This window comes from Heterostelium album, assembly GCF_000004825.1.
Source record: "Heterostelium album PN500 unplaced genomic scaffold PPL_contig14, whole genome shotgun sequence".
NCBI classification, from domain to species: Eukaryota; Evosea; class Eumycetozoa; order Acytosteliales; family Acytosteliaceae; genus Heterostelium; species Heterostelium album.
In genome coordinates, this window is record NW_008805091.1 from 240,704 (window position 1) to 252,742 (window position 12,039).

Genomic DNA, 12,039 nt, shown 5'->3' on the forward strand with positions numbered 1-12,039 from the left:
TAAAAAATTATAAATAAAAAAATATTTTGCAAAAAACTTGTTCATCTTCAACAGAACAGTTTTCTTTTTATCTTACACTAATTTTTTTTTTTTTTTCAATAAGTTTTGAATACATTCTTTATATAATTTGATATATAATATATATTCAAACAACTTGAATAATGTTCTCTTCAATTATCAAGAAATCTTTTGTTTTACATCAACGTAACTATATCTTACGTAATGGTGTTCGTTCACTCTCAACTTTGGCACCAAAGGAGGTATGTATCATGGCGTTTTATGATAGCGTAGAAATTTGTTTGTTTATTAATATTATAATAAATCTTTATTATAATTAAATCTATATTATTATTAGGTAACAATTCGTGAAGCAATTAACAGTGCTTTGGATGAAGAGATTGCACGTGACGAACGTGTCTTCTTGATGGGTGAGGAAGTTGGACAATACAATGGTGCATACAAGATTTCAAAGGGACTTTTTGAAAAGTACGGACCAAAGAGAATCGTTGATACACCTATCACAGAGATGGGATTTGCTGGTATTGGTGTAGGAGCAGCCCTCGCCGGTCTCAGACCAGTAGTAGAGTTTATGACATGGAACTTTGGTATGTAACAATTATAATCAAATATCTTACAATAATAAACTAACAGCCTGTTATTATATAGCCATGCAAGGTATTGATCATATCGTCAACTCATCTGCCAAGACTCACTATATGTCTGGTGGTACTGTATATAATCCAATCGTTTGGAGAGGTCCAAATGGTCCACCCACTTCAGTTGGTAAGTAATCTCTATTTTTATATATATATTTTTTTATTTATATATTTATTTTTATATTAATCATTACAAATTTAATATTACAATAGGTGCACAACATTCACAATGTTTTGCTGCTTGGTATTCAAGTGTACCAGGTTGCAAAGTTATTGTACCATGGAGTGCTGAAGATCACAGAGGTTTATTAAAGGCAGCAATTCGTGATGATAATCCAGTCGTCTGTTTGGAATCAGAACTCTTATACAACTACAAGTTCACTCTCTCACCAGAGGCACAAGATAAAGACTTTGTTCTCCCAATCGGTAAGGCAAAGGTCGAAAGAGAAGGTACTGATGTTACTCTCGTCAGTTTTTCAAGAGCTGTTTCCATCTGTATGGATGCCGCTGCTGAGCTTGCCAAAGAAGGTATCAGCTGTGAAGTTATCAATTTACGTTCAGTTCGTCCATTGGATACTGAAACCCTCGTTAAATCACTCATGAAGACTAACAGAATGGTTACCGTTGAGGAAGGTTGGGCACAATCTGGTGTTGGTGCCGAAATTGCTGCTCAAATGGTTGAAAGTAAGTGTTTGTCATTGAATATTACTGAAAAGAATTGATATTAATAGTAATTATCAAAATAACTAGATGCCTTTGATTATCTCGATGCCCCTATCGAGAGAATTTGTGGTGCTGACGTCCCCATGCCATATGCAATGAACTTAGAGAATTCTGCCATGGTTCAAGTATCAAACGTAATTTCAGCAGTTAAAAAATGCACACACAAAAAGTGAAATTTTTCACCCACCTTAGAAAAATAAAAATTTAACCCAATTTCAGCAGTAAAAAATGCACATAGAAAAAGTGAAATTTTTTATTTTATTTTTTAACAATAAGGATTATCAATCCTTATTTGTAATTGTTTAACATATGAGATTCAAACACATTCTCTATTATTCATATAGGTAATTTCGAATTTACATTGTTGATCATATCCTTTACTTAATCATTATTATTTACATTATTTTATTTATTTTGGTTTTTTTAACAAAGTTTCATAATCTTTTAATTGTTTTCTGAAACCCATGTTTGGACATATTCTTGGTCTTCCTTTTTCTGTGATTTGGTAGGCTTCTTCATAACTCAGGTTATTTTTATACATAATAAAACTGATTGTTAATGTTAGTAAAGAGTTGAGATTACTGATATATTGTACTTACGCAATAGTAGCACTTGCCGACCTCGAAATACCCGCTCTACAATGAATTAAAACAGCACCTCCATTATCTCGGGCATCATCAATAAATTCATTGGTTTCATTAAAGTACATGGAAATATTTTCATAATCAACGTCTTCTATATTAATTACTTTATATTTGAATAACTAAATATAAATGAATGAATGTTAGGAATAGTTAGTGGAAATCGATTATTTTTTGATTTAAATTAATCTAACATACACTTGGATACAATGGTTTTAAATTTGCAATTGTTAAAATATGGGTAATATTATTCTCTCTCAAGAATTGCTTATTGATTGAACACTCTCTACAACCCAAGTAGACACCATCAATAATCTTATCGGGATAGGTTCCTTGCCAAATGATGAAAGGACGATGTTCCTTTCCATTCTCTGTTTTAATGGGCTTTTCTTGCCCGGAATCTTCGTAGTGGTTTTTTGCCTGTATCTCCATCTCTAGCAGGCTGTTGTTGAGATCAAAAGTAACTTTAAGTAGATCATATGACTCCTTGTCAGAGATGAAATCCAACAATTGGAATGTATTGCTTGATGATACCTCTGGTGATACATTCTTGGTGTGTGAGAACCGATTTCCTCTTACATCAATAACTCTTAGGTCTGGTAAGAAAGCAATTTCTGGTGGCAATGTCGTTAGTTCATTGTGTGGCATCGATAGTGTTTCCAATGACTTCCAGCCCTTTACTATACTTCCAGAGAGATTGCCTATCATATTACAATCCAACAGTAATGTTTTTACGCTTGATAATAGTACAAAAGAATCATCGATCTTGGTCAGTTGATTCTCTGCTAGATTTAACAACGTCAGTGTGGTCAGTACCGATAGAAATACAGAGTTGGGAATGATTGTAGTGATATCGTTGGCAGAGAGATTCAATTTATCCAAACCAACTGGTAAAAACTCTGGAGTAGCTTTAAATCGATTACCAACAAGTGACAATGTCTATGAAAATTAAGATAATCAAATATTATTAACATTAAAATTTAAATAATAGTAGTGGTGTGTCTCTTACATTTAAATTATTTAGTTTTAACAATTCTTGTGAAACTACTTGTAACTCGTTTGACTCATAGTGTAGAGCGGTCAGTGATTTAATTTCATATACTACTTTTGGAAATATCATAAATGTATTGAAGCCTAAATGAAGTGTTTGTAATGATTTTAATTCTGTCAGACAGTCCGGTAGTTCACTTATCAAATTAGATGCCAGTGATAGCTCTACAAGGTTCGGTAGAAGTGTGATGATGTTGGGAACTGATGTGATTATATTGAAATCCAAGATCAACTTGGTGAGATTAGGATTATAGTATAGTTTGGTTGTTGTATCAATCGATCCATTGCTAGTGTTGACAGGGGTTGTCTTTTTAGCTCTGTCCAGCTTTGGTGATGCACTAGCAGTACTGCCACCATTAGAAATACTCAGAGTGTTTGCTCCATTATTGGATGTGCCATCGCCAACTCTTGGACTGTTACTGATACTGCTAGAAAGAGTGTTGGCACTGCTTTGCTTTGCTAAAAGAGCGGGTGGTGCCAAATCACCTCCAACAAACAAAAACAGTGGAATCTCTGATAGCTTTGAATGTATAGAGACATAGTAGGTAGCACCGTTTTGGTATTCACTGACGGGCACTACATTTAGATGTTCTTTACTCTGATGTTCTTGTAAAAGCGTATCACCTTTTGATGTTCCATTTCTACTTGAACGTATTGAAAATATCTTTTTTATCATCTAAATTTGACAAACTAAATCACTTCCAAACTAAATCTAATAAGATATTATTAATTAATATCACAACTTTTTTTATTGATAATCGTTATATTATTACTATATTATTATATATATAATTATTATTTTAATGTGAAATTAATTTAAATTTTTTTATAATAAAATTGTATTGTTTATTATGAAAAAAAAAATTTCATCAAGATTATTAATAATTTTAAGGGTGATTGTTTATTTTTACTCCTAAGTGGGGTTATGCAAATTTGTTTCAATCAAATTTAATTGTTTTTTTTATTTTTCATATGATCAAATCATGTGTGTTATTTTTTTTCTTATCACTTGTTTTAAAAATATATGTTTTAAAAAGTGATTAAAACATTTTATAAATGAAATTGTTATTTAAAAATAATTGAAGTGCAAATAATAATGATAGAGTTTTATTTTTAGCCCGGGCAAAAAATAAAAAAAGAATAACGAACAAATTTGAGCAAACATTTTTTTTGAGTACGATTTTCAAATTTTTATTTTTTTTTGGTTTTGGTTTTGAAAAAAAAAAAAAAAAAAAAAGGTCTTCCAAAACATCTATAAAGCATCGCGAACTGTGTGATTCAAATCATTGTCGTTCGTCTTCAACTGTAAGCATTAACTAAAATTAACATCTCCACACATTCTCTTTCAGCAATAATTATTCTACAACACACACAAACCTCTTTTACTTTCAACTACGATGATTAACACATGACTCTGGTCATGCACCACTCTTAATTAAATATCAGGGGATATTTATTGTAGAAAAATGGCGTCACTGCCTGGATGAGCACATATCAATTATTTCTTTCACTTTTTCACCTATTACCTATTTATAAATTTTAAATACTAACTTTTCTTTTCATTAGATTTTCTAATTAATTTTTAGATATTGGTTCAAAATGAAATGACATCGATTTGGTTTTTTATTTGTTTAGTTAAAATGTAAGTTTTAAAAATCTATCTTTATCTTAAATCTTTAGATGATGATAATCTTTCCCCGTCTGATTCGACCCTGATTGAATCAAATTTACATTGTTGTCTCAACAGCAACAATTTTTAATAGCCATAACTTCTGACTTTATATATACAAATATTCTTATTTTTTATAAATATTCATTTTAATTATTCATTTACTAATCCTCATCTTTTTTTAATCAACAGATATAAATGTACCTGACATCTACAAGATAGATTTATAAATTTTAATTAAATAAAATAAATATTTTTAAAATAAATTTTAAAAAGTTTTTGATTTGAAAGATTTCTTTTTTTTGTCTTAATTTGTTTAATTTTCAATAAACTAATTTAATTTTAAATATAATATTGTTAGTTTGTTGAGAAACAATCATAATTAATTGAAACAAATGACTTTGAAGTGATGTTGTAAATTATAGTTCTTATCATTTTTATATATATATATTTTTATTTAATGTTCAATTAATGATGAATTTTAAATCATATACAAAGAAACAAAACTTTGTCAAAAGCAACAACAACAATAACAACAATAGTAAAAACAATTATAGTAAAGCATCAACTCAAAGTTACTTTGCTAGTAATAGCGATTTAAATGATGAGATAGATGATCCTGATAGTTACACTTCTCAACCAACATCATTGACATTCAAATCGTCCAATGATCATAACATCAACAGTAAATTAAGTAATAAACATTCAAATCGAAACAAATCAACACCATCTTCAACAACAACAACAACAACATCTTTGACAACAAACGCAAAGTCAACTTCACCATCACCATCAACTTCATCGTCGTCATCATCATTATCATCGAGTTACAAGAGTACAACTACTTCTAATTCAGTTAATAGTAATAGTAATAGTGGTGGTTATTCACAATCGAAACAAGACAATGTAATATCACCACCAGTATCTCCTACCATTAGCAACAACAATGGTAAAAGCTCAGTATTAGAAGAACCTACAATTAAGTTTAGATGTATATTTGGATCGTTTGCGATTTGTCCAAACAGATTTAAAGAGGAACATCTACGAGAATATTCACACGACGATGAACCATCCTCCAGTAAATCGAGATATTCATCAGACATTGATGATACTAGTTCATTCGATTTAAGTGAAAAGTCATCACCAAAATCATTCAGTGTCTCTTCTTTGTCTTCGAGTGGAAGATCACCAGCAACATCAACAACGACAACAGCAACAATAACATCCGATAGTTTCGATATATCATCAAGCGATAAAGTTAAAAAGAGATTGTTAAATGAGAGTGGTGGTGGTAGTGGTCATTCACAAGCTTCACCACATTCACAACATCAAAAAATAGTATCACCAGCAGCCTCTCAATCATCATCTTCACAATCAACGATACCAGATTTAGACGATACTGTCATAAAGAAACTACCAGAGTTTAAAAAGAGAAAGAAACTACATGAAAAGAATACACCAATAATAAAAGACGAAATAGAAGATATTGTAAATACATCAACGACAACAACAACAACAACGACAACTAAAACAAAATCAACAAAGTTATCCAGTTCACCACTTTCAACAACCACTTTTAAACAACAAAATAAACAAAGTCATTAATAATAGTAGTAATAGTATTAATAATAGCAATTTTAATAATAATAATAATAATAATAATAATAGTAATAATTATAAAAAGCCTTTAAGTAGTAATAATAATAATGATAATAGTTTAAAGAATACAAAGATTTTTGAAGATTTGGATATATTTAATGAAGAGCCTCTTGAAGAGTCGGTACATGTAGCTTCAAAAGCAAAAATAACGAAAAAGAATACAAGTGAACCAAGTATATGTATGTAGATAGAATTGAATAGAAAAGTTAAAATGATCAATGATCACTAATTAAAATGAAACTATAGTTAAAAGAAATTCAAAAGATAGTAGAGCATGGACTGAAAAGTATGAACCAAAGACAGAGGATGACATAAGACTAACGATACATCGAAAAAAGGTTGATGAAGTGAAGCAGTGGTTTCAAGATAGATCCAATGAAATATCAAATGGTACACTTATTGTAAGTTAAATTGGAAATGATTTGCAATAACAAACATAATGTATTTTTAACATCTTCTATTTATTTAAATTTGGATTATTGATAGACACAAAAGATGTTGATTATGACAGGACCGGCAGGTGTTGGTAAGACGGCACTTACAAGAGTATTTGCAAATCAATTTGGATTCAATTTGGAAGAATGGACAAACCCTGTAATGGATATAGTCAAGGATAAGGATGACAAGGTTGTCAGTTATTACAAACCTCAATTGGAGATCTTCAAGAGTTGGTTGAAATCAAATGAGAGATGTGATTTGTTTGGAAATGTACTGGGCAAAAAGAAATTGTTGATCATCGAAGAAACCCCGAATGTTCAATCACCTGGCATCCTAGCAGAGTTTAGAGAAGGAATGAAGCAGTTTCTAAGGAGAACCATTTTCCCTTTGATCTTTATTTACTCTGACAGCTCAGTTGCCAACACCAATCTATCGAAAATATTTGATTATCAACTACAAAACAATAGTTTAACTCAACACATTAGGTTAGTAGATATTTAATAACAAGAAGAGATAAACATTTATAACTAATAGAACCCTATTTTAATTAATTTAGTTTTAATCCAATTGCACCAGTTACACTTTTTAAATATTTAAAGGATATTTCGATTACTGAGGGATTCAATATTGAAGACGATCAAATTGAATCGATTCGATTGGAGAGTGGAGGTGATATCAGAGCATCTATTAATTCATTGGAGTTCCATTGTATTGGTAAGGTCAGACAGGTTATTGTCAAGCCCAAAAAGTCAAAAAGAGCAACCAATACCACCAAAACGACAACATCTACTCCAAAAAATAGAGATCAATCTATTTCACTATTCCATTCACTAGGAAAGGTTTTATATAACAAAAGTATGTTTGAACTATTATTAATAATAGTTGTTTATATTTAATACTAAGATTAATCTTTTTTTTTTTTTTTTTTTATAATTTAGGAATACCGGATACACTTCCTAAGGATGAATGGTATAGAGATGAATATTTACGAGAGAAAATGGAAAGCAATCCTGAGCAATCATTTGAAAATTCACATGTCGATGGAAATATGTTTACAATGTTTCTCCAGGAAAACTTTCTTTCCTTTTATTCCGACATTGAAGAGATCAGCGATACACTGGGGTACCTGAGTGACTCTGATACAATCGCTTCAGCCAAATCAAATGTTGACTCGATCAATCCTCACTCCATGTCGATTTCACTCAGAGGATTCATGTATTGTCACACCAAACAAGCATCGTTTCGATTCTTTCATTTTGTTAAACCACACTTTCAACAATCGTACGATCAATCACAGGCAATACAAGATTCAATCAAAGGTTTCATTTACAACCAACAGGTCCCATCAGCAGTATCATCATCATTATCGCCAATCACAAACCAACCTAGAAACAATCTTTCGTCTTTTCAAACTACTCTTTCGCTGTACGAGCATTCGACCCTACTCAGACACACACTACCTTTTCTTTCCTATATGAGCAGACAAAGAGGAATCATGCCATACCTCAACGATGTAAACAATCCATATTCCGCTTTTCTCAAAGGAGAAGGTCGCTTAATCCTCGATAGACTGTGTCTTATTAATCCAAAGATATATGGTAGTTATGCAAGCCAAAAAGATTACCAAATAGGTGAAAAGAGTACTTTTGCTACAGAGAACGATACAGATGAAGTTCAAAATAACCAAAACAATCAATCAAATGGACAAAGAAATAATTTTAATAATAATAGTAATTTTGGTAATAACAATAATAATAATATTGGTGATAGTGGTGGAGATGATCCTCAAAAAAGTACACGAATACTTTATGGAAATAATGAAGTATTAGAAGAAGACGATATTATTGAATAAAACATATAAAAGTAAATTATTATTTAATTTTCTTTTGGTTTGGTTATCAATTATTTTTATTTTTTACACAAGGTTATTATTTCTAACGAAAAAAAACCATTTTAATTATTATTACGTTCTCTTCTCTTTTCTTGTTTCATCAAGAGCTTGAGTACCATTCTAAAGATATCTACAAAATCAATAAAGAGGGTGAATGCGTGACTGAGTTCATCTTTGTATCCTCTCTCAATTCTGTAAACTATCATTTGGGTATCTAGAGTATTAAAAAAGTGATTAGTAAAAAAAACTTTATTATATTATTATTGTTACTAAAGATAATCTTACCATATACCAAGAATACAACCATAAGTAAAAAGTATGAAACAGTGATGATCCAGTCAAGTTGTTCGCTATGAATAAAGAGTACTTGTGATAATGAAAGTACAAAGAGTCCGAGACAAGCTGAGGCAAGAGTACCACCCATAAACAAGAAGGATCTCTTGTCAGTCAACAATGAGAATAGAGTGAATGAAACAAAGATACCTGTGGTTGCCATCAAAGCAGTAATTACAATACTACAAATTTGATTTTATATATTAGTAGGTGGTCGATCGTATTGTTATTAATAGTAAAACAACTTACCTTTCATTGATACTGATTGCCATGTTGATGAGTGGTGTGAGTGAGACACCAGTAAGGAGACAGAACAAGAGAAGATATGAAAGTCTTTCATTCTTCTTATAGGTTTGTGTTGTCACAAACTTATAGATGGTTACAAGACTTGCAATGAAAACCAAGATGAAATTGGCTTGGTAGATGAACATACTGAACAGTGTACCAGCAACACATGTCAACATACAGAATGACAATGTAGTGTATACCTTGGCAAGTACATTCTTTGTAGATGCAGATCTAAAAATAATAAATAAAAAGAGTATTTGAATTGTCAGTGAATGATGATTGATCATTCAACATTGATGTTGTTACATACAAGTTATTAAATTGAAGAGCTGCTCCGATTTTCTGGTCAAAAGTCATACCAGTAGTAGCATCACTATAAAAAGAGTCCATGTTTTGTTTTTATTACTATTATTATATAAATAAATCAAATGAATAATGAAAAAAAATTAATGATGAAAAATTTAATTCTTTAAAATGATTTGTTTTTTTTTTTCATGGTGACTCAACAACAAAAAAATTGAAACTTTAATTTTGCAAAAATTTTTACCAAATTTATAAGTGGCTTTTTTGGTAACATTTAATTTTAATTAAATTTTTAATTTCTACTTTTTTTTATTATGAAGAATTTAAAAAAAAATGGAATATCTTATTGTTGTACTAGTATTTATTTTACTATCAGCCTCAATGGTTATCTCTAGTAATAGTGGCATAATAATTGGACCACCTTTTTTGAACTGTGAAGAGTTCTGTCAAGACGTGTGTTCTCAAAAATACTCAACCTTTGAAGAAATAAGACGTTGTATGAGAACATGTTATTGTGCCTAGTTGATGGATTTACAAGTCTGATTAGTTTACAATCAATAAATGCTTTTTACTCTATCTTTGATTTATAAATGTTTTTTTTAAAATTATTTATTTATTTTTTTAAAAAAATTATAATTTTTTTTTATAAATTACATTATTACGTGTAATATAATTTTCAGAATCTATCAACAAATCATCCATAGTTTCAAAATATTTGATACAAGATTAAACCATTTGGACAATATCATAATGTAAAACGAACAAGAAAATAGTTAATAATATATTAAAAATTAGTACTTTTTTTTTTTTTTTTTGCATTTTGATTTGCTTCTTTGATTCCATGGAAGATATTAAAATGATTTATTGAGTTATCATTTTTTTTTTAATTTAAAAATTTTTTTTTTAAAAAAACCTGTTTATTAATATATTAATTCAAATCTTGTTAAAATTTGATTTAATAAGAATGGAAAGTGATTCACATCTTGGATTTGATAGTATTGCTACAAAGAGAGTCGAAGTTAAAGGACCTGTAAATTCAGTATCTTTACCGATTTACACCTCTTCTACATTCTTTGTTGATTCAGCTAAACATGGTGCCACTCTATGTCAACAAGAGAAAACTGAAAAAGGAACAAGTCCTTGGCTTTACACACGTTGGGGTAAAATATAATAAAAATAAAATAACAATACAGCAACAAACTTTGAATATTGAAAAATTAATATTTTTTTTATTGACAAAAATAGCAAACCCAACCAATGATGCTGTTGAACGTTTAATTACAAAGTTGGAGGTAGGCAAAGCCAACCTTCCAGGTGCAGCTACTTTTGTTACTTCTAGTGGTATGTCGGCCATCAGTAGTTCGCTGTTGGCGTTGTTAAAGTCGGGTGATCATGCTGTGTTCACCACGAACATCTACGGTGGAACTCACGAGTTTGCCACCGATATACTCCCAAAGCTTGGCATTCAAGTTACCATGGTGTCACCACTCGACATTGCCAACTATGAAGCAGCGATTCTGCCAAACACAAAGTTGTTGTACGGTGAGACACCTGCCAATCCGACGATGTTGCTCACCGATCTCTCTGCACTCGGTGCACTCGGTCGTCGTCATAACATTACAACGGTTGTCGATGCCACATTTGGAAGTGTTTACAACACTCGTCCGTTGGAGCATCAGATTGACATCGTTGTACACTCTGCCACCAAGTACTATGGTGGACATTCAGATTTGATTGCCGGTTGCATTACCGTGGCCAACGAGCAGTTACATCATCAAATCGGACATTATATAAGACTTTTGGGATGTTTGGCATCGCCACACAATGCATTCCTACTTCAACGTGGAATCAAGACATTGCACTTGAGAATGCAACGACACAATGACAATGCCTTGAAGATTGCACAATTCCTTGAGAATCATCCCAAGGTAGAGCGTGTATTCTACCCAGGTCTAGAGTCACATCCTCAACATGAGCTTGCCAAGCGTCAAATGCAACCAGGTTACAGTGGAATGATAGCATTCGAAGTTAAAGGTGGAGCTGAAGCAGGTAACTAAACAATATTCAATCAATAATAACAACTACACCAAGACAATTAATAATTTTTTAAACAAAAAAAACACATTCTATAATATATATAGGAAGAAAAGTTATTGAATCAGTAGAGTTAATAACATTGGCTGTATCTTTGGGTGGTGTAGAGTCACTCATTGAACAAGCATCGACAATGACCCACACTATGGTTGACAAAGAGATAAGAGAGAAATCAGGTATTACCGATGGATTACTTAGATTCTCTGTTGGATGTGAAGATCCACAAGATTTAATTAATGACCTTACACAAGCATTAAAGAAAGTTTAAAAGTGGTGTGTTTGTTTTTTTTAAAA

General features: G+C 31.0%; 5 protein-coding genes across 5 annotated transcripts; 3 read left to right on the forward strand and 2 right to left on the reverse strand.

Annotated features, from left to right (window-relative positions):
* Window positions 1-161: 161 nt before the first annotated feature.
* Window positions 162-1,723, forward strand: pdhB (pyruvate dehydrogenase E1 beta subunit; the record flags this gene model as incomplete). Its single annotated transcript, XM_020577063.1, has 5 exons — window positions 162-260; window positions 356-605; window positions 667-783; window positions 870-1,340; window positions 1,656-1,723. 5 exons carry the CDS (start codon window positions 162-164, stop codon window positions 1,721-1,723), a joined length of 1,005 nt encoding a protein of 334 aa, XP_020433083.1.
* Window positions 1,724-1,788: 65 nt separating this feature from the next.
* Window positions 1,789-3,746, reverse strand: mpl2 (leucine-rich repeat-containing protein; the record flags this gene model as incomplete). The annotated part of the gene is made up of 4 exons (XM_020577064.1): window positions 1,789-1,927; window positions 1,979-2,142; window positions 2,219-2,959; window positions 3,030-3,746. The coding sequence occupies 4 exons, from the start codon at window positions 3,744-3,746 to the stop codon at window positions 1,789-1,791; spliced, it is 1,761 nt and encodes a 586-aa protein (XP_020433084.1).
* Window positions 3,747-4,674: 928 nt separating this feature from the next.
* Window positions 4,675-8,688, forward strand: rad17 (uncharacterized protein; the record flags this gene model as incomplete). The annotated part of the gene is made up of 8 exons (XM_020577065.1): window positions 4,675-4,712; window positions 5,297-5,817; window positions 5,839-6,283; window positions 6,351-6,577; window positions 6,645-6,799; window positions 6,885-7,321; window positions 7,393-7,691; window positions 7,775-8,688. 8 exons carry the CDS (start codon window positions 4,675-4,677, stop codon window positions 8,686-8,688), a joined length of 3,036 nt encoding a protein of 1,011 aa, XP_020433085.1.
* A 101-nt stretch (window positions 8,689-8,789) lies between these two features.
* Window positions 8,790-9,738, reverse strand: PPL_06203 (uncharacterized protein; the record flags this gene model as incomplete). Its single annotated transcript, XM_020577066.1, has 4 exons — window positions 8,790-8,941; window positions 9,013-9,242; window positions 9,310-9,579; window positions 9,659-9,738. The coding sequence occupies 4 exons, from the start codon at window positions 9,736-9,738 to the stop codon at window positions 8,790-8,792; spliced, it is 732 nt and encodes a 243-aa protein (XP_020433086.1).
* Window positions 9,739-10,615: 877 nt separating this feature from the next.
* On the forward strand, window positions 10,616-12,013 carry PPL_06204 (trans-sulfuration enzyme family protein; the record flags this gene model as incomplete). Its single annotated transcript, XM_020577067.1, has 3 exons — window positions 10,616-10,811; window positions 10,897-11,700; window positions 11,793-12,013. The coding sequence occupies 3 exons, from the start codon at window positions 10,616-10,618 to the stop codon at window positions 12,011-12,013; spliced, it is 1,221 nt and encodes a 406-aa protein (XP_020433087.1).
* Between the last annotated feature and the right edge of the window lie 26 nt (window positions 12,014-12,039).